The 22899-nt window shown below is 46.6% G+C and overlaps 1 protein-coding gene across 1 annotated transcript in view; it reads right to left on the reverse strand.

Annotated features, from left to right (window-relative positions):
- SUGP1 (SURP and G-patch domain containing 1) overlaps positions 1-21300 on the reverse strand; it is a 30428-nt gene extending 9128 nt beyond the window's left edge. Inside the window, exons 1-8 of the mRNA XM_077332031.1 lie at positions 21141-21300; positions 16079-16241; positions 12034-12137; positions 10319-10549; positions 7941-8064; positions 5995-6098; positions 4372-4495; positions 444-754 (exon numbers count right to left, since the gene is read on the reverse strand). Of these exons, the coding sequence (XP_077188146.1) occupies positions 444-754; positions 4372-4495; positions 5995-6098; positions 7941-8064; positions 10319-10549; positions 12034-12137; positions 16079-16241; positions 21141-21165 (1186 nt within the window). The 5' untranslated portion in view covers positions 21166-21300. The remainder of the gene's footprint in view (positions 1-443; positions 755-4371; positions 4496-5994; positions 6099-7940; positions 8065-10318; positions 10550-12033; positions 12138-16078; positions 16242-21140) is intronic.
- Between the last annotated feature and the right edge of the window lie 1599 nt (positions 21301-22899).

Raw genomic sequence — 22899 nt, forward strand, 5'->3', positions numbered from 1 at the left:
CCAGAACCAATGGGATGAAATTATTGCAAAAGAAATTCCATCTAAACATCTGGAAGAAGTTCCTGACAGTTAGAGCGGTTCCTCAGTGGAACAGGCTTCCTCGGGAGGTGGTGGGTTCTCCATATTCGGAGATTTTTAAAAAGAGGCTGGATAGCCATCTGACGGAGAGGCTGATTCTGTGAAGGCTCAAGGGGGTGGCAGGTGACAGTGGATGAGTTATAGGGATGTGAGTGTCCTGCATAGTGCAGAGGGTTGGACTAGATGACCCAGGAGGTCCCTTCCAACTCTATGATCCCATCACAGGCCTCCATGAGAAAAAAAGGGTTTCTGCCACTCTGGGAGTCAGCTGCTCACGTCTGCTGGGATACGAGGACCGTGCCATGAGAATGAGTGGTACAAGTCCGAGGGGAATGGCTGCCTTCCCAAGGGCAGCGGACACTAACCTGACAACGGGGTGGGTGAAGGGTCTTCTGACTGTGCCAGCTCTGGTGGTGGCAGGTCCACCTTCTCTTCCTCGGGGCCCCACCGGCTTTTCCGCTTCTTCTTTGACGCCGCCAACGCCACCGATGCTGGCTTGGGCACTGAGGGGGCTGGTGCTGCAGAGGAACACGGCCCCCCCTCAGGGGGGGCTTTGCGTTTCAGGCTGGGCTCCGGCATCAGCGGCACGCCCTCGGCGTCCTCCTTGGCCTTCCGGAACTCCTCCAGCTTCTGACGGTAATACTTGTAGCCGGGGCTGTTGGGCTCGTACAAAAACCTGGGCGAGTCAGCAAAAAGAAAACAAGACTCAACAAGTGTATCTTTTTGATTTACTGCTCATCGGTTTTGAGAGGCAGTGTGGTGTGATGGATAGAGTCACAACTGGGGTGCTGGGCCACATGGATTGGAAACCTCATCCTGCCATGGAAGCTCCCTTGGTGACCTTGGCCCCGTCACAATCTCCAAGCCGGACATACCACACCGGGATTGTTGTTATACTGTTTTATTCCTCATGATGTACGGCAGGGGTAGTCAAACTGCGGCCCTCCAGATGTCCATGGACTACAATTCCCAGGAGCCCCCTGCCAGCGAATGCTGGCAGGGGGCTCCTGGGAATTGTAGTTCATGGACATCTGGAGGGCCGCAGTTTGACTACCCCTGATGTATGGTTTTAAAATGTTGTCAACCACCCCGAGCTAAGATGTATGGGGTGGTATAAAAATAAAACATTCACTGATTTATATAACTAAAGCCATCAGAAATGCATTTCCTGCCTGCCCATTTCTGTTGCTGACACTCCCACCTCGTGACTTCTATGGCACATGTAAAAATAAACGTCAATCCAGATGTTCTTCCCCTTGAACTGACTAATACCCAAAGGTGAAACATCACATGTCCCACCAAGGGAAGATTAGAACATCAAACAGGCAAGGCAACCTTCTTTATAAGGGAAAAATTATGAGATGAACGCAGGACGCATCAAGCTCAAGTATCTGAGCAAAGTCTTTACCATCAGATCGGATTCCGATTTACTGTGACCAGCTGAGAGACAAAGGGAGAAATGTTGATCTGGTAGACATATATTTGGATTTGCAAAGGGCTTTTGATAAGATCTCTCAGCAAAAAAACCTAAGTTGAATGGTCATGGGATGAGACAGGTGCTCTTGAGCAGGGGTAGTCAACCTGTGGTCCTCCAGATGTTCATGGCCTACAATTCCCATGAGCCCCTGCCAGCAAACGCTGGCAGGGGCTCATGGGAATTGTAGGCCATGAACATCTGGAGGACCACAGGTTGACTACCCCTGCTCCTGAGGACCAAAAGCTAGTTAGGAATCAGAGTCAGAATGAGTGGGCAAATCTTGCAAAGGAGTCTCAGAAGGATTGGGACAGGGGCCAGTGCTGTTCATCGCAAAAAATATTCTGGATGGTGACAACCGAGGCTGACTGTGGAGAACCGTAGGTAGATCCCTGCACACGGGGTGCATGGGCAGCAGTGTGACAAATGAAATTCAGCGTAGGCAAGAAGAAAGTGATGCACTTGGGAAACAAAACAAAAAAAAATCCCACAAGAATGGGGTTAGAACTTGCTGAGACTGAGAGGGAATGATCTTGGGGTTTGTGAGGAAGGACAGGGAAGGGATCTTGTAGTGGATAGCTCAATATCAACCCAGAGTGCAGCAGCAGTGAAAAAGACAAACTCTATGCTGGAGATTATTGTAAAGGAACTGAAAATAATAGAACCATAGAGTTGGAAGGAGCCATACAGGCCATCTATCTTACACCTGGGAAATTTTGAGAGCTTACACCTGGGAAATATTTAAACCCGATATAAGTTTCCCTGGATAATAAATGGTAAACATATAGAACAGGTCAATCACTACAAGTATTTAGGCATAAACTTTACTTATAATAACAGCTGGGCCAACCATAGAGAAAAAACAATCAAATCTGCAAAAGGCCAGTTGTCCCTTTTAGCCAAGTTTTATCATCAAAAAGGCAACAAAAACCTTCAAGCAGCCATTAAAATCTACAATGCCAAAATAATTCCTCAGATACTTTATGGAATCCCAATATGGATGGATGCATTTAATAATAAATTAGAGAACGTCCAATCTTTCTTTTTCAGAAATCTGCTAGGAGTCCCAAACTGTGTGGCCAATCATACACTTGTCGCAGAACTTGGCCAACAGAGTCTAGAAGCCCTTGGTCTTGGTCTCAGTCCTTTAAACACTGGTTAAAAATTCATTTCCATGCTCAAATGGGTAGTTTGTTAATTAACCTTTTGAGTGATCCTTATTCTTTCAGCTGGCTGGGCAATATGTCAAAAAAACTTCAAATTATGGGTCTGGACATCTCATCCCTTAGCATGCAAGATGAAAGGACGATACTAAAACTAATATCACAGAGACTAGAAGATCAGGATACACAGATTCTGGGCTCCTCTAACAACAGTGTATGTTCTCCCTGCTTATGGAATATTTCCTTATCTTACAAATCCATGCCCATGTATCTCCAAATTTTGGAGACACACCAGTTAAGAAGAGCATTTCTAGTAGCTCGCTTAAACATCTTTCCCTCAAATGTCACCCGAGGTAGATTTTTGAAGATCCCTCCTCAAGAGAAATACTGTTTACATGGATGTAGTGTCCCTGACACGTTGTACCATATAATTCTGGTGTGTCCTAAGTTTGAAGTATTTCGTCGCCCGTTAGCTAATTATCTGAAGAAATTGAAATTCAGCTGTGTTTATGAGAAACACTGGATTAAAATGATACTAAATGTGAGGGACACAGCAACTATTATAAAAGTAGCAAAGTTTTTACTGGCAATTTTAAATGAAAATCTTCTACGATAGATTTTATATCTGAAACTGTTTGAAATTTTAACTTTATGCTTTGCAATTTTATGCCAATAAAGGTACTCTGAATCTGAATCTATTTAAACCCTTGAGAACTTCTACCAGGGAAATTTCATTTGCCCTTAGGGTGCTACTGGATTTGATTCTAAGACAGTGGAGAGAGAGAGTGGACCAGGAGGACTTTTCCTCCTTTCCCAAAAATACTAGAATGCAAGGGCATCCAGTGAAACCGATGGGCTTTATATAGTCAGGATGGGCAAAAAGAAATAGTTTTTTACTCAGCGAGGGATCAAATGTGGGAACTCACTGCTGGAGGATGTGCTGATGGCCAAGGGCACATATGGCTTTAAAAGCAGACTCTACCGATCCACGGTATCAGTGGCTGAAGGGCTGTGGTGACTGAAGGGAACTTCTGAATCCCTGAGCCAGGAGGTGATCTCAGGGAAGGGCTTGGCCTCTATGCCCTGCTGCTGGCCCTTCGGAGAAGTTGGCTGGACACTGGGTGAAGCAGGATGTGGCATTCTTAAACCTCAAATTTGGGATTTTAACCTCAAGATGGTGTGAACTATATAAAACAGCTCCTCTCCCTTCCGTGCCCATTTCTCTGGAGAGGCACAGCACCACTTCCACGGTTCCATGATGTTGGAAAAATATTGCAGGGGTTCCTCCCTGGTCAAACGGTTGAAAAAGGAGATTGTCGTGGTTAGACAGGGATCTGGGGAACCTAGGTTTGGCTCCCTGTTCTGCCATAGAAATTAGTGGCGAGACCTTGGGTCGGTCACACTCTCAGCCTATCCTAGCTCTCTGGGTTGTTGTGCAGATAAAATGAAGGGGAAGAGAACGAAGTAAATTACTTTGGTTTCCATTGGAGAAAAAGGCGAGGTGGAAATCAGCAAACAAAACAACAGCCTGAATCAAGGGCACCCCCCCCCCCCGCGATCTAACCCAGTCTGCATTCAACTGGTAGGGGAAGTTTTTGCCAGTGACGCCCACACCCCACCGGAAGGATCTGCCTCGCCCAAAGCCTAGTTTGTTACCTGAAGGACTGGTTCTCTCGGTGATTCTTCAAGGCGACCATTTCCACTACGGGGCCCCCATCTGCCACGAACTTGGCCAGCTTCTCAGCACAGTCCTTGGTGTCTTCGTCCTCTGGGGGTGAAACTTTAAGCACGCTGTCAGTACGGGGCCCCCAACTCACACACCCAACAGCCACAAGCTTAATCTGGCTTTAAGAACTCCCAAGGGGATGGAACAAGGGGAAGGGGGAAGACGTGGGTTTTAATTTCTTTTTTTTTTTCCCTTTTGGTTAAAACAAAACATAAGATTTTATTCCCTAAATGGTCATAAATGTACAGTGCTGAGAACGAGGCAAAGAGAAATCACAACTTGGGGACATGGAACTCATCCTGGGTTCCCGCGATAAGGTTCACTGAGCTGTGCAAAGCCCATTGCGGAAATCAAATCAAAGTAAACTGCGTAGCTACAAAGGTTGGGTTTATCGGAACCGCTCTTTGGGTATTGTTCAGGCAGAAAAGGAAGTCTCTGTCTTCTGTCAACAATGCCCTTTTCCAAAAGAGAGGCATCTGTCTACAGGACTACCCCTGCCCCGGTAATTCCAAATTGAAGAATCCCTCTGGGTTGAATTCCAGACGCAAACCCTTTCCAGCCCTGCAACTACATGATGGACAGCCGTATCATCGGCAGAAAAACCTTTTTGGTTTTTCAAACCTGTCCAACGAGAGAACATTCCCTTGAATTTAACATTTTTGCACAGGGGCCTGCTGGACAACTAAGAACTTCCCTAAGAATTACACCAGGACAGTATGCGGGAGGCGTGGAAACCAGTTTCCACGACTGAACTTCTCATTACAGAATGCTCTTGCTAACTCTCCAAGAGGCCGTCACACAAACCCCAATTTCGAGCGTGTAGCTTTCAAACTAGCAGGCTCTGTGCACAGCAACTGTACGAGAGCTAATGCAGCTTATAATTCTCCAGTTGTCTGAACGCTCATTCTGAGTGGCCCCAAGCCTGCCAACATGTGGTCGGGGCTTGGAGAAAGCTATCAGAGAGGTGGGAAACAAGGCCAGCTCCTGATGTTTAAGGGATAGACACTTATTAGTAAGCGAGAACAGCTTCTGTTTGTTTTGCAGCTTCCTGCATTAGGTCAAAACAGGGTTGCTAAGTCCATTGGAGCTATCAGCAGGGAACTGGGGAATTGCTTTCTGATGCACTGACATCCCCTGGAAATGATGTCGGCAGCGGCGCTCTGGCCTTTGGGCAAAACTCTATGGTAGAATTTGCTTCAAAGCATAGAGTCCTGCCCCGAAACCAGAACTTCTTCTCCATCTACAAGACTTCCGCATGCTGACATCACTTCTGGATGACGCCAGCACTCCATGTTAAAAGACAACGTTCTTGCAGTTTGGAGTGAGTTGGGGGGGGTGCACCCGAAAAACGGGGAACTCCTGCCCAGACCAGAAGACCTGGCAACCCTGGGCCAAGAACATGGTGCAGGACATGAGAAGAAAGCTCCCGAGTAGCACAGAACTCTTAAGTTATGAACCAGGAAGCCAGACTAGGTCTTATCCATTTACAGAGAGGCAAAGCGGCCTAGAGGTTGGGCCTAAGCTGTGTGTTGGGGCACACATCCCTGCCTTACCTTTTTGAGAAGAGGTCCCCTCCACCTCTTGGCCCTTCTTCCATATCTCAGCCAGTTTCTTTCGGTAGTACAGAAACTCCCTGCTGTTCTTATCATGCAAAAACCTGCAAGAAAAGGGAGAAGGAAGTCACACGCGTGAGGGGAAGAGGGGGGGGGGCAGCCAAGCAGCCTGTTGCATTGCTGAGGGACACCCGAGCAGGAAGCAGTGAGAGCCATAAGAAGCCCAACGTTTGGGGCTTGCTGAGCTGACTTCCAAACCGTTCCTAGGTCCATAAACAGTCTAGGCCAGAACCAGCTGGGAAACTGCTTGCCAGTGGGCTTGCTCGTTTGTGTGGCCTAATTGCCAATTTTCTCTAAGGGAGGATGGAACTGTGCGAGAGGGGAACTTGGATGTTATCGGTGATGCTGGCCTTGGGTCAGACTGGCACGAATGATGTCATGTGATCTTGGGGCACAAACCAGTTCCCATACTTTTCCTGGGAAGGGGGGGGGGAAGCTGCCTGTTGTCAGTTGGGAGAGGGGCTTCTAGGGTAATATTGATCAGGGCATTGCTTGCAAAATCAATTTCAGCAAGAATAATCATGAGCTTCATATTGCTATCTCAGTAAACTACTTGTGCTGTTAATGCCAAGTGTGTTCACTGAGAAAGTAGACATGGATCCACAAGATAGCCACAACAAGTCAGGTTATATGTAACTCTAAAACATTTCATGCAAACGCTCTGTCTAGCAGGCTGCCTTTTAGTCAAGCCAGGCTAGGGAGAAGCCTCAACTAGCCCTGCCAACTCACTAAAAACACTTGGCAGGTGCCAGAAAAGGGACTGGCAGGTGCCATGGTCCCCTTGAACACCATATTGGGGACCCCTGCCCTAGGAGAATAACCAAACAATGGGGAGGCTTGAATGGCAACAGCTCGTTCCGGTGCTGTTTTTTGGAAGCTACTCCAATGCTCTGGAATTGGCAGGCTGACTGATGCAAGAACCATCTTCTCTCACCCCTGCTTGCCTTCTGAAGGCGGGTTCTGCACAGAGCACTATTTTTGTCAAAGCCCAAAAAAATGCCTAGCTCAAAAATGTCACGCTGCTGGTTTTAGATGGAGCTGTTGTTCTACGTGCAGATTGTTAATGATCATTCTCGGGCTCAGAAATTTGGAGAGAATATAAATACAGATCAATGGGAAGCATTATGGGTCAATGAACTGAAATTTACTAAATGTAAAATCTTTTTTTTTAATGGTATGTTTTTAGAAGGCATATCGCTCTTAAAGACAGCAAGAGCAACTAAAGGTTACAATGGGAATTGTCAGGATATAAATGCATCATTTTATCATATGCGGTGGACTTGTCAAAAAGAAAGGAAATATTGGATTATGATTCAAAATGAGATGCAAAAGCTTCTGAAAATTAAATTGTATTAGATCCAAAATGTATGTTATTAAATATGGTACCAAATAACATTAGACTGTATAGTGAACTTGTTAAGTATATGGCAACAACTGCAAGGATTCTCTTGGCTAATCAAGATGGGGGGAAAAACACCAGATCTTATGGACAGTCAAATAAAATAGCTGAATATGCAACAATGGCAAAATTTACATATCTGATGCACCACAGACTAACATCAGACTTCAGAAGAAAAGGAGTCCTATCTTTGACTAGACATCAGTAAAATGACATAGACCGAAATAACTGAGTTGTAAATTATAATATTACGGGTCTTTTATTCTCTCTCTTCTTAAAAGCTGCCTTCTAGATAAAGATTTGGTGGGTTGTTTTTCACCTTTGTTTTGTATTATACAGTAGATTCATGTCTTTAAGAAATAATAGTTCTCTAGTATGCCAAATACTACTTTTAAGAGAACCTTTAAAATAAACCACAACTGGTCTGCAGAAGAAAAGGCACGTTAAGGAGTTAACTTTAACACACACATAAAATCTCAAGACTCACGCAAAGGCTGGGTTATCCTTGCAGTCTTCCAGTGCCACCTTCTCCAGATCTGGTCCCCCTTCAGCCACCACCTTGGCTAGCTTCTCCACCACGCGGCGGGTTTTCAGATCCTCTGGGGGTAAAACTTTAAGCACGCTGTCAGTACTGGGGCTCAATTCACACACCCAACAGGCACATTACCTCTAAGAACCACAGCACAAGGCAAGAATCGGTGGGGAGAAGGAGGGGAAAATAGGATGAAATGCTGGAACCACAATGGGAAGCACGTAAGCCTGACACTTTGGGGTGGGGTGGACACAGAACAGGGCGATGCAAAAGCTGCAGGGATCCTACAAGTGAGATACAACCTGTCTCAAGAGAACCAGGCTTTAAAATGCAAATGATTGAAGTTGTGTGTGTATGTCTCATCTTAAAAGCACTTAGATTTTCCGCTGGAAAAGGCTACCCTACCTGATCCCATAACCCTGTATATCCCAAGAAGACCATTAAGATCTTTGAATACTAATATGCTGGTGGTCCCTGGCCCTAAAGAAGTATGTCTGGCCTTGGCCAGGGCCAGGGCCAGGGCCAGGGCCTTTTCAGCCGTGGCCCCAGCCTGGTGGAATATGCTGCCAGCAGTCACTTGGGCCCTGATGGAGCTGTCAAAGTTCCACAGGTCCTGCAAAATGGCACTCTTCCACCAGGTTTATGGTTGAGGCCAAGGACAAATAAATAAAAATAAAGTGGTTCCCCCTCTCCAAAACCCAGGAGTTGGTCCTGCCGTATTACGGGATGGAACCTCAGCACACCGAGAAGGGTGCATGTGCACACACGGGACTGAAACAAGGGCAAAGAGATGCTGGCAGATCAAGGACATCCAACCCTACTTGCTGTGCCCCAGGGGCTACCGGGTGGAGGAAGCAGGACTTTGTCACTCTCCCCACCTCCCTCAGCAGCTGCCTCCCACAAGGCTTTTTCTGACTCTGGAGTTAAGGGGGAGCCACCCAAAAGGGAGAAGTGAAAGACAAAGACCATTCCTCACTTGCTCCATCAAACAAGGCTGTGTATGTGTGGCCATCAGCCAAAATAGGAGCTGAATTTCAACAGGCCTCTCTCTGCGACACCATGCAGTGACATCCCAGTGCCAAAGTCTGCACACTGCTTCCAAAAGGTCTCGAGGGAGAGCCAAATTTCTCAAGACAACTGTGCAACAGAAAACCTTTCTGCTTCCATTATTCCGGACTGGAGGCTCCCTTCCTCAGACAGAGTCCTGGGGTATGGATGTGCTTAACCAAGCCTGTAAAACCAGGAATGTGGCCAGCTCTACCCTGGAAGGAAGATCTCCCATGAGCCTGTTGCCTCAAGCTCTATGAAAGAACATGGAATAGATACGTAATAAGCATACCTAAAGGACCACCTATCCCTTATGAAACTGCATGGCCTCTACAGTCAGGTCCTGCTTCAGGTGTTCCTGCTTGCTGAGGTTAGATGAATGGCAACCTGGGACAGAGCATGGCCTTCTCAGTCGTGGCCGCAAAATCTGCCAGTGGATGAAGACTTTTTTCAATTCCGTTTGGCATTCCCTCAATGATTCCTCTCTTCCTCACCCAAATCTGTTAGCGCTGCCTTTATTGATCTCTTTTTAAAAACTGTTTTAATGGTGTATGTGTGTGTGTATGTTGTTAGGGGGGGTTGATCTTAATGGTTTTACAGTGTACAGTGGTTTTACGGTTTGCCACCTTGGCGACCCTTGTAAGGGCAGAAAGGTGGGATGCAAATTCTGTTTATTTAAACAGATCAAGACGGGAAGCCCTCGCAGTAGGAAACAACAAGAGCCCAGTGGCACCTTCCGGTCTTACCAAATTTGTGGCAAAGGATGAGCGCTCAGGAGTCCAGATATCTAAAGAAGTGAGCAGGTCCTTACAAAAACCCATTCCCTGCCATAAATTTGGTTACCCATGCAGGTGCTAGAATCCCTCTTTTCTAATGTAAATAAATGATTGAATAAAGAATAGAATGGCAACGCAAGCTCTACTTTGTACGCAGGAGAGGAGAGACAGAGATGCAACCACCTGATCTTGGCAGCAGCTGCACATTCAAGGCCACCTCCCACTACGGGACGATTCACTTGGTTGTGTGCACAGTGGATGCAAACCCTCTCTATGAGTGACCTGCATAGTGCAGGGGGGGTGGACTAGATGACCCAGGAGATCCCTTCCAACTCTATGATTCTTCACTTGCTGCTTCTCTCTCCCCTCTGCTGTCCGTTCTGCACCAGGCTCAAGAGACAGCGGGCCGCTGTCTGTGGCCATTCGCTTCCCACTCCTCCTGCAGCCCCCTGCAGAACGGAAGGCTTGGTAGGTGAGAGGACGATACTGCTTCTCGGCCCACGGACTTACTTTTGATCTCCAACCACTGCTCGTAGTCGTCTTCGTCCTCCTCGTCTGGGGATTGGAAAACACTCAGGCGGTTGGTCACGGGCGTCTGCTTAGAATGGGTGTAGTTCTTCACTTGGCTCAGCATGCTACTGACACTCAAGTTCGGGCGCTTCCCAGACAAGACGGGCTTCTTCACGGGGCCGGAAGCTGGCGAGTTTGTTGTGGAGGCTTCGGTGGAGCTGGAGGAAGCATCTGGAGGGCAAAAGGCAGGAGGGAATAACACCAGCTTCTATGGAGCCATGAAACAGGGGCTCTGAGGTCCCCAGTGTCCTAGAAGGTGGAATCCACCGCTTGTGGATGTGATACAGAAATATACAGCTTTAAAAGACTATTAGATAGGTCAGTGGAGGATAAGTCAACCAGTGGCAGCTTGCCATTATGACTTAGAGCAGTGGTCCCCAACCTTTTTATCACCAGGGACCGGTCAACGCTTGACAATTTTACTGAGGCCCAGGGGGAGCAGTCTTTTGCCGAGGGATGTCACCGCTGCCTGAGCCCCTGCTCCGCTTGCTTTCCCACGAGCGCCCCTGACTTCCCACCGCCCGCTGGGGGGTGCTGCCAGCAGCAGCTGTATAGTGCCATGCCGAGGGGGAGGCCCAGCAGCTGGGTAGGAGGATGAGGAGCTGTAGTTCGGTACCGAGTGATCCCCGGACCGGTCCCGGTCCCCGGACCAGGGGTTGGGGAATGCTGACTTAGAGGAACCTCCGCATTCAGAGGCACTAATCCTCAGAATCCCAGAGCCAGGAGGCAACATCAGGTGTGCCCTGTTGTCAGCCATCCAGTGGAACTGGCTGGCCGCTGTGTGAGACAGGATGCTGGACTGGATGGCCCACGAGTCCGATCCAGCAGGCCTTTTCTGAATTTCCAAAATCAACACAGTTGTGTGCACCTTGGGAACATTTAAGCCAATATACATGCTTGCAACCTCACTTCTGGGCGAATAATATTACTTTATTATTATCGACCAGACCGAGTTCATATCATTAAGGAATACCAAGAACACGGGTGTTCAATGCTTTTCGTCTGACGTGCCACATATAAATTTAAGATTTACAGCGTTAGGATTGTCAAGGCAGCCCCCTCCTGACCAGTCTCCTACATCCTAAGCATCCTGAACTCATCAATGAACCCAGAAAGGTATCAAGGGATGTTGGCAGAACACCTGAACTGAGGTATTTTTTTATAATACCACGAAACAAAGCCCCAGAGCTTGACGAGAGTCACTTTAACGTACTGCAGGGATCCCCAATGGAATTCTAACACAGTGGGATAAGCTTAGCTACAAAATGGCTGCCACAAACGGCTGCTACAGGGAGTGGAGCCAGCCATTCAGGAAAGCCTGGGTGCATGGGAGAAGAAGGGGAATTTTAAAAAATATAATGGGAAAGAGGATTGCGAGAGGTAAAAACAACACTTGAGCAGCAGCTGACTCTCAAAACAGTGTTGTTTTGATCGTAGCCAATAAGAAGCTCTGCTAGGTAAGAGCCCTCTGGGCCACACCCACTTCCTAATAACCACTTGGTGAGCATTTTGTTTGGGATCCATGGCACAGTACGTAGAATGGTGGGATAGGATCCCTGGGCTACCATGGAAGCTTGCTGGGTGACCTTGGACTTAGCACAAGCTCTCAGCCAGGTCTACCTCACAGGGTTGCTGTTACGAGAAACTAGACCTACCTTTCCCAGATTTCTCCTTCTGCAGCTTGAGGAACTGTTGGAGGAAGCTCCCATCATTAGCAAACTTGTTCGAGACGCTGCTTTCGCCGTCGCCACTGTCGTCACTGGAATGTAAACAGGCAAACCTTTGACGCTCAGAGCGCTCGGAGGCAAGTCACAAATTTGAGGTCAAAGACGTTTCCTGAAATCCTGACAGCTGAGGCCTGGGCTCACATGGGCAAGACAATGAAGCATAAAATTAAAATGAAGCCATATCAGAATACAGACAGGAGGGTCTCCTTTTATAAGCAGATCCTACAAATGGGGCAGGGGGAGGAAGTACAGCAAGCAAAGGAAGGGGGGGGCTTTTCACCCTGCTGCGCTAATTTTCTATCTGCTTGTGGCATTTTCAAAGGCAAAGAACCCTCCAAAGCTGAAACCAATTATAGTTTGAGGTAGCTCCACAGGTACCACCTGAGAGCTCCGCCCCCTCATTCCGTTCCATGCAGAAATTGGGTCTTAAGGTTTGACAACCATGGACACAGCAAACCCTCTAAAGTTCCAAAGGTTTATTTAAGAGTCCCAAAAGCTATAATTGGATGAGATCCTCATACGTTGCCAGCTCTAGACACTTGTGTGCCTTCCAACTGGAAGGCCATCAAAGAAGAACAGCTTTGTCCGGGGGGGGGGGTGCACTTGGAAAGAAACTCTGCACTGAGAGGAGCAACAAGACTACACCTCCCAGGTGGGGGGGGGAATGTTGAACGCAGCGGGGGGGGGGGATCAGAGCAGCGAATTATTCAGAGGCATAGCAGGCATCTTCTGTGGTCAGCCGTCAGCGCTATTGGGAAGCGTTGACTTTTTAATTCATTTGTCGAGGCAGGCCGGCAGGCGATTTGTGGATTACCAGTTTGAGGGCTAAGCTAAATCCATCCAGTGACCTTTGAGGCTAAACTGAGATCGGGCTGGAAGGAGGGGAGTGTCTCAATCGAGCCTTGCACGTAAGCAAGAAGATAGCACATATGATTTTCAAGCCAAAGAAACCAACTCTTTAAGGGTGGAAATCAATTAAAGTGCACGTGGACTTGACAGGTTTCTTTGGTCGGAAATGGGAAACTGCAGTGGATGGTCTTATAAGTCTGATGCAGTTACTTCTGTGGAACCTGCCTGCACAAGAGCAATCTATCTTCCAATGTCAGAAAGCAGGCTGTAGAAAAGGAGCTCGTTTTCTTATACCTCACTTTTCACTACCCACAGGAGTCCCAAAACAACTCATAAATACCTTTTCCTTCCTCTCCCCACAACCTCACCTGGAGAGGTAGGTGGGGCGGAGAGAACTTGACTGGCCCAAGGAGGAGTGGCTGCATGTGGAAAGAGAGCGGGGAATTCATGCAGTGACCCATGCAACAGTCACTATACTTCTGCAACTCGCTCTATGCAGGCCTTCCCTTGTCTCTGACCCAGAAATTGCAATTCGTACAAAATAAAGCTGCTACGGTCCTCATGAAGTCATCTTGGAGGGCCCGTGTTCAGCCTATGCTGAGGCAGCTGCATTGGTTATCAGTTAGCTTCCGGATCACGTTGAAGAAAGAAGAAGAGTCCCTTCTTATATGCCACTTTTCTCCACCTGAAGAAGGCTCCAAGCGGCTTACATTTGCCTTCCCTTTCCTCTCCCCACAACAGACACCCTGTGAGGTGGGTGAGGCTGAGAGAGCCCTGATATCACTGCTCGGTCAGAACAGCTTTATCAGTGTCGTGGCAAGCCCAAGGTCACCCAGCTGGCTGCATGTGGGGGAGTGCAGAATCGAACCTGGCTCACCAGATTAGAAGTCCACACTCCTAACCACTACACCAAACTGCCTCTCAAGGTTAAGGCTATACATGGCCTGGGTTCCATTTATCTGAGGGACCGCTTATCTCCTTATGCCCCCCATAGGGCTTGACGCTACAGGTATGAATCTGCTGGTCATCTTTGGCCATTGGGAGGCATGACTAACCTCGACTAGGGCCAGGGCCTTATCGGTCCTGGCCCCGACCTGGTGGAATGAGCTCCTGGAAAAGCTGAGGGCCCTGACGAAGCTATCAGTGTTCCGCAGGGCCTGTAAGATGGGACTGTTCTGCCAGGTGTTTGGTTGAGGCCAGGCTAGGAAGATCATGTCCCTCTCTTCCTACGCCAGACACCGCCAGTGAACATCCTCCGGGTCAACGATGACTGCTAAGGTAGGGTTGAAGAGATGGCATGGGTGACGCTGCAGATTGTTGTGTTAGATTTTTTGCCGCCATTATGGGTTTATATATTGGGGATTTATGTGGTTTTAATGTTTTTATGTAAACTGCCACAAGCCAGCCGGGCCAAGAGTGGCGGTCAATAAATATAATGACAATAATGATAATAATAAAGCTAGTTCTCCAGATGAGAGGCCACTGTTCCTAATCTCTGAAACTCTCCTCAGTGGTTAAATCGAACAGAAGATATACAGAGGTAACTGTAAAATATTTTTAACGTGTGACTGTTAACTTAATATGTGAACTGAATGCTATTTATCATTGTGTTTTATCATTCATGTTACCGCCCTGAGCCTGACGAGAAGGGCGGGCTGGAAAAATAAATTTTAAATAAAAATAAATCATCGTGGTGGCAGTTCACCGGCTCTGCTGGACAGGCAACTGTTACTGGCCCTAGGGAGGCACGCCTGGCCTCGACCAGGGCCAGGGCCTTTTCGGTCCTGGCCCCTGCCTGGTGGAATGAGCTCCCGGGAGAGCTGATGGCCCTGCGAGATCTTCCATCGTTCCGCAGGGCCTGCAAGACGGAGCTCTTCCGCCAGGTTTATGGTTGAGGCCAAGGCTAACATGTATGCCCCCCCCCCGGGACCTGGAATTAGGATTGGGGATGGGACCATCAGTATCCCCTCTCCACCTGCTAGTAGGGGGAGGGAGAAGTTGAGACGATCTTGCTATGTTAGCTTGCTAACTATTAATTGGGGGATTTTAATGGATTTTATGGGGTTTTAGAATGTTGTAACCCGCCACGAGCCGCAAGAGAGTGGCGGGCAATAAATCGCATAATAATAATAATAATAATAATAATAATAATAATAATAATAATAATAATAATAATAATAATAATAATATTTGCCCTTTGCTCTATTGAGATGCACAGTAGGTCTCTCAGCCCCACAACAAGAAGGGCAATACTGAGCTGTCATACAAAGGTATCCTAGAGATTACATGATAAAATGTATGAACTATTGGTGGTCCCCAACCACCGGGACACGGCCCGGTGCCAGTCCGCAGCTCCCTCTCCCCACCCCCCCACCCCCCGCAGTAAGAAACTTCCCAAAAGCGGCCGATTAGCTTGCGGCCTGGCAAGCTTCTTTTTGTGTGTGTGGGGGGAAGCAGGGCCAGGCATGCACGTTTGCAGCCGCGCATGCCGCATACGTGGCTGTGCATGCACGGCCGGACAATCACCCTCCCCACCGCCTCTGGTTCGCAGCCTTAAAAAGGTTGCGGACCATACCAGAGCAAAAGTAATACCTGCAGGGTTGTTAAAAACATCATGAAAAGGAATCTGTCCATACCATAAATAAAGGTTGAGAGGGACGGTGGGAGGAGTTGGGACTCATCGCCTACCTGATTGGGCCCCTGGGGAGTCACTCGCCCCGGAGCACCTATCAAGCAGGAAATGGCCCACCCCTAACTCCCTCCACCTCCCTGACTGGCCCTCAGGGAGTGCACTCGCCCCCCAGAAGACCAATAATTTAGGATCGGGGACATCCTCCTCCCACCTCCCTGCCCCCAATTCAATAGTGAGCAGGATGGGAGGGACACCTGCCACCAGCTCCTTTCCCAAGACCTCGCGGGGGGGGGGGGAAGGGGGGCTGATGCCTCCATCCTGTCCGCTTTTAAAGTGGGCTTAACGACTAGTGCAAGTATAACAACAAAACCCCTGTCAAGTTGATAAATTTTGATAAACAGGACCAGAGAAACATCAGAGCAGCATGTCTTCCCCCATTCAATATTGGTTACATCAGAAAAGCAGCAATCAGGTTTCACCGTCCAGACGCACTCGCTGTTCTGTGCCGACTGCTGACTGGCCGATTGGCTGCGTTTGGCCATCTTGGCCTCAATCTCGCGCTTCTTCTGGGCAATCAGCTTCTCCTGATGGAGGATGTTCACGTTGGCCTTCACCGACTTGGGCGTCGTGACTCCAAACCACCGGCTGGCTTTACCTGGTCGGAGGAAGGAAAGGCGGGAAAGGATTATGAGCAGGGATCACGAGGTTTGAGCCACAGGATGCACATAAGGCTGCAGACCATTGCCCTGGACCACTGACCGTGATTAGCCACGGCTACCTGAGCTTAACTGAAGCGGCCATGGAATCAAAGCAGAGGACTTAGAAGCACACATGAACAGCTAGTCTATGCCACAGCTGTCGCAGCAAGATTACCTCCAATGGAACATAAGGACATAAGAAAAGCCCTGTTGGGTCACACTAATGGCCCACTGAATCCAACACCCTGAGTCATATGGTGGCCAATAGCCATCAGGAGGTCCACCAATGAGGCCAGGCACCCTCCCACCATTGCCTCCCGAGCACCAAGAATGCAGAGCATTGTTGCCATAGACATAGTGAATCCGTCCATCCCTTGTGACTACTAAGCCACCTCTGCTCCATATGTTTATCCAGTCCCTGTCTATTCCTGTAGCTGAGAGTTCCATGGTCACAGTTTTCACTTCCCTCTTAGGCAGGGCATCAGCAGCACATGGTAGTGTTTTTGCATCTCATGCACCTCAAAGCACGGCCTGCTGTACCCACCTTTCTTGCCTTCTTCTTTCCTTTCTTGCTTTCTTTCTAAGCAAGAATCAACCTCATCCATTAAACAGTCTACTGCATCTACTTGTTATTTTCAGTGCTGTTCTGGTCTCATTATTAACTGTAAATAAATATTCAGCCATTCAACCTCACCCAGGAGGCAGAGACTGATATACTATTCAAACCAAACTGGAAACAAGGAGGTATGTTTTTTGGTATCTACTAGAGACTGCAGCAAAGAAATTAAAAGACGCTTGCTCCTGGGGAGGAAAGCTATGGAAAATCTAGACAGCATCCTAAAAAGCAGAGACATCACCCTGCCAATTAAAATGAGTCCAGTCAAGGCTATGGTCTTCCCAGTTGCAATGTATGGCTGTGAAAGTTGGACTATAAGGAAGGCCAAGCGTCAAAGAAATGAGGCTTTTGAACTCTGGTGCTGGAGAAGACTCTTGCGAGTCCCTTGGACTGCAAGGCAAACAAACCAGTCAGTCCTAGAGGAGATCAGCCCTGACTGCTCCTTAGAAGGCCAGATCCTGAAGATGAAACTCAAATAATTTGGCCACCTCATGAGAAGGAAGGACTCCCTGGAGAAGAGCCTAATGCTGGGAGCGATAGAGGGCAAAAGAAGAAGGGAACGACAGAGAATGAGGTGGCTAGATGGAGTCACTGAAGCAGTCGGTACAAACTTAAATGGACTCCGGGGAATGGTAGAGGACAGGAAGGCCTGGAGGATCATTGTCCATGGGGTCGCGATGGGTCGAACACGACTTCTCAATTAACAAGTACAATTCACATATTCTTCACTCACAGTCCCCCCAAAACCTAGGCAAAGTGGCCCAACTACACCTCTGCTCCAAGTTTGTCCAGTCCCTTCTTGAAGCTGTCTATGCTTGTAGTTCCCACGGCTTTCTGCATCAGTGAATCACATCTCCTTAGTCTATATCCTTGGGTTTGACCAATGTTCCTGGTATGATACCAACAGAAGCATCCACCTTACTTTCCCTTCCTTTTGTAAGCCCCATATTTTATATTTTTTTTACATATGACATCTGTGTGTTATATTCTTAGTTGCCACAAGCCAATTGGAAAGAGCTAGACAAATCACATCATCATCATCAGACAAATAAGGATTGCATTTGGTTAGGACTGGGTCATTCCAGATATTGATTTCCCTTCCCTTTTTTCTTAGCTTCTGCGTAAGGTAGCGATCCCCAACCTGTGGGCCGTGGACCACATGTGGTCCTTCGACTAATTGGCAGGTCGCCTTCTCTCCCCCCCCCCCGGCCCTTTACTTCATCCCCCCCAGCCCTTTACAACACACTTCATTACAACACACTTCATTGTTGTGGCGTGTCTGTATCTTATTTTCAAGGGATGTTTAAACATTACCATGATGATCAGAGAGCGTTAGGGCAGTGGTTGAGAGTAGAGAACTACCCCCCCCCCACAGGGCCTCAGTAAAAGGCGTTGAGTGGTCCCCGGTGAGTGGTCCCTGGCGTTGGGTGGTCCCCGGTGATAAAAAGGTTGGGGACCACTGGCGTAAGGGATTCCCAACCAATGTTTCGTGTGACCCTGGTCTATATTATTAGTCTATATAAATTTGGTAAGTTTAGTATTTGCTTTGTCAGTTTGATGGGTATGTTTTCAAAAAGGAAAAGAACTCTGGGAATAATCATTTTTACAGTTACTGAACCAAAGTTGTTGTAATATTGAACACCTACCATTCTGTTTTAATTCCCAGATTCCAACATATAGATTTCAATATGTTCCCTATATAGATCTTTATATGTCTAACTGCCATTGTTGCTCATTTAAAACCGTAAACAGCCTTAATTCTGTTTTTTTCAAGAAAACCATCAATATTAATTCCAATTAAATTCCTTTTTTCCTATATACAGTGTCCAGAAATAGTGCTACATCTGTCAACATGTTCTAGTGTCTAATTAATCATAGAATCATAGAATCATAGAGTTGGAGGGACCTCCTGGGTCATTTAGTCCAACCCCCTACACTATGCAGGACACTCACAACCCTATCGCTCATCCACTGTAACCTGCCACCCCCTTGAGCCTTCACAGAATCTTCCGGAACAGATAAGAAAAATATCACCTGCACATGGACTTATATTTAAATTATTTCCAGTTAGCTCTACACTTCTGATATCTTGCACCTACTTAGAGATGGGAAGCCCCACCCATCCCAAATTCCACCCTGAAAAAAAGTGGGAGAGGGAATGGATTATGAAATGTTTTCCTTTACAGTGATAATTATTACAAAATCAGAGTCCAGTAGCACTTTTAAGACCAACAATGATTTATTCAAGCCGTGAGATTTCAAGTGCTTGGACTCTTCCTTCAGCTTAACCGAAGGACCACCCACCCCCATACAAACCTACTCATCCACTTTGTTAATCTCCTGAGGCCCTTGTTTCAGGTGTACATTAGGCAGCATCCAAACTCTGGAACTCTTCCCAGATGGCAAAGCCTTTTTCCTATCATGTGGCAATTCCTCCATGATTTCTCCTTTCTGCCTTTGTTCTTATGTTTTCATATACACATTTTAACCTAGGTTGTGGTTATTGTTTTGATACATGTTTTAATTTGGTTTGAATTGTTTTATTATGCTTTTAACTGTTAGCAGCTCTGATGGCCCTGATGAGGATAGAAATGTGGAGTATACATTTTGTAAATAAATAACACTTTTGTTTTTAGACTTCTCTGTGGAGCAACGGCAATTTACGATCCCATCACAGCCCACAACCAGTGAGCTATCAGCAACATAAGATATAGGGCATACAAACAACTTTGAAAGATATGCGAGTGAGAATTCCTCTGTGCAGTGAACTACACACTCCTGTTAAGCCTAACCTGGCAGTGTCAAACTTGTACATAGATAAAAGATTATAAGTAGTCCAATCAATCAAGTTATAATAATAGCTTTTCGTAACCAGGCAACCGTAAGCATTGTAAGAAAGCAGGATCTCAAGTTCTACACTACAGAACTAAGCTGTCTATTTTAAGGTATCTTGGATACAGTCCTTATCCTCTTAACCAAATTTATTTTTCTGTTGTTCTTCCTCCTTCTTCCAGAGATCCTAGCCTTTTCACCCCATCCCACTCTGCAAGGCTGAGAGCAAGCAAGTGGCCCAAGGTCCAGCAGGAAAGTCGATGGCCACTTAGAGATCTGAATCCTACTATAAAGTCAACATTTTAATCATTACACCTGACTCCCAATTTTTCAAACTTGTATATAAATTCTACTTCAACAACAATTTCCCCTTTTCTGGCACTCTCCCCATGAAAGCCATAGCTATAATAAACATTTTAGCCTCTAAGGTGCCAGAAGAGTACTTGCCAGTGTGGGAAAAGAATAGAAAAGGCAAAATTCAACAGGTCTATGGTCATACCATGTGCAACATTAAGACTGTACATAGAACACTGCAGACTTGGATTGTTGTAGTGTTGTTTTTAATCTTCTTAATATGCACACAATAATTAATATGCACATAATAAACATTTGTAATTTATTTATAATCTATTGTGTTGCTCAAACTTTGAGTTCCTGACTTGTTCTCCCTCTGAAAGCTAAAGCCATAATAAATATTTGAGCCTCTAAATTGACAAGAGATTACTTGTTTGTTACATTTCTACACCACCCTCCCTTACAGCTCAGTGCGGTTTACAATAGAAGTTTATAATTCATAAAGTACACAGAATAATATTTATATTTTAATTTTAACAGATTTTGTTGCTCAACCCTTGGGTTCCTGACTTGCTCTCCCTTTGAAAGCTGAAGCCATAACAAACATTTGAGCCTCTAAGTTGATAAGAGATTACTCGCCTGTGCAGGAAAGGGATAAAAATGGCAAAAGACGTTTGGTCTGGGGTCATACCCCGTACAACCATGAAGACTGTACATGCAACATTGCACAGACTCAGTCAGACTGTTACCTTTTGGCGTGGTCTGAAATCTTCTAAATGTCTACCTAACAATACATCTTTGTATTTTAACATTGTGGGTTCCTGACTTTGCTCATCCCTTTGAAAAACAAAACCATAATAAACATTTGAGCCTGTAAGGTGCCAGGAGATGATTAGCCTGCGTGGAAAGGAACGAAAGAGGCCGAGAAAAACTTGTAGCAGAGAAGAGCACAGGCCAGGGCGGAGAGGAGGGAGGATGGTGCGTGGCCGGGAGGATCAATAGACAAGCGCCCCATTTGCAGGATTAGCCCATAAACCGGCCGAGGGAGGTTTAAGAGGGCCAGGGGGGGCAGCTGCCTGGCGAAAACGGGCTGAGTTAAGCAGGTGAGACTCACCTGGCGCATCTCGACTGTTGTCCATGGCTCCAAAATAATGACCCCCACCAGCCCACAATGCACCGCGCACCAGTCTCTTCCTGTCCTGCGCTGTTCCCCTCCGTCTTTGAGGAGAGGCCGCCGCGGCGGATTCTGGGGGAATGGAGAGGCAAAGGCTGCTGGGAGTTGTAGTTCGGCTTTCGGGACGCAGGGAAGGAAACAAGCGGCCGGCGTCTCATCCTTCCGGTTTTCTGCGATTCTGTTTTGTTTTTTTGCAGCGGATCGTGCTCATCGCGACTTCTCCTGCACGGGCGCTGTCCCGGGTAGTGCTGAGGAGTAAGGGAGCAGAAAGGCTCGGACTGCCTTTCCCACCTCGTGTTTTCGCAAAGAGCAGAGGCCATGTCTTGCCTTTGCAGTAGAAACCCTTGAGTCCAGTGGCATCTAAAAGGCCAGTGATATTATTAACAAAGTTATTTCCAATCACACCTGTGGCACCTCAAGAACACGACATTACTGACAGCATTATTTCAAATCACACTACTAAGTATATCATAGGAATATTGGAATACTTTACAACAAAGTTTTGATCTATCTATCTATCTATCTATCTATCTATCTATCTATCTATCTATCTATCTATCTATCTATCTATCTATCTATCTATCTATCTATCTAACTATCTATCTAAAGTTGACCAGATTTCAACATTGGTAAAGCGGGACACCATTGACTGGCGGGGTTCTTGATTAAAAATTTGGTCTATATGGAGCAACAAAGTTTAATAGAACGCATAGAACATAAAAATAGTAATGTAATATATACATATTTTTAATTCCAACATAAGTACAATTTGCCAGGTGCCCCCAGATGTCCCTCCAAAAGTGGGACAATCTGGTCACCTTTGTCTGTCTGTCTGTCTGTCTGTCTGTCTGTCTATCTATCTATCTATCTATCTATCTATCTATCTATCTATCTATCTATCCCAGTGGCTGGCTGGCTTTTTCCCTTCATTCCTTGTCACAAATGGTTAATCATTTCCCCCGTTCCTTCCTCAAGTCAATGGTTAATAGTTTATTTTCCTTCCCACCCTTAGTCATAAATGGTTAATAATAGCATTTATGTATGTATGTATGTATGTATGTATGTATGTATGTATGTATGTATGTATTTATTTATTTATTTATTTATTATTTTGCCCTGTCTCAAGTGACTCAGCACTGATCACATCATTTTAAAAATCCATACAATATAAATACCAGTTCATACGTAGTTTACATTAAAATTCAAAGTACAATCTATAACACTGTTGCTCATAAAATCCCAGTTTGGGACTTGGGAGAGCATGGTATAAATTTGCTAGTTTGGTGTACATTTGCTAGATTAGGTGCAGGAAAGGAGGGCTAGAGATTAGATATTAACTCTTACCGGGCCTTGACTGTATGCTTGGTGGAACAGTTCTTCCTTGGAAGGCCTGTGGAATACTTGTAGGTCCCGCAGGGCTCTGCTCTCCTTTGGCAGAGTATTCCACCAGGTCGGAGCCAGTCTTTCTCTTTAACACCAGCAAAGTGCTTTTCAAGGTATAAGCTTATACTAGCCTTTCTCAACTCTTTTCCCATTGAGAAATCCCTGAAACATTCTTCAGGCGTTGAGAAACCCCAGAAGTGGCGCAATCATGCCCAATATGTTTGGGAAGCAGAGCTGTGAACAGTCAGGGCCCTCTCCTTCCCACCCCCTCTAGGCCATCATTGGCCATTTTGGGAGGAGGGGGGAGGGTCAACAT

Source organism: Paroedura picta, chromosome 4 (genome assembly GCF_049243985.1).
Source record: "Paroedura picta isolate Pp20150507F chromosome 4, Ppicta_v3.0, whole genome shotgun sequence".
Taxonomy (NCBI): Eukaryota; Metazoa; Chordata; class Lepidosauria; order Squamata; family Gekkonidae; genus Paroedura; species Paroedura picta.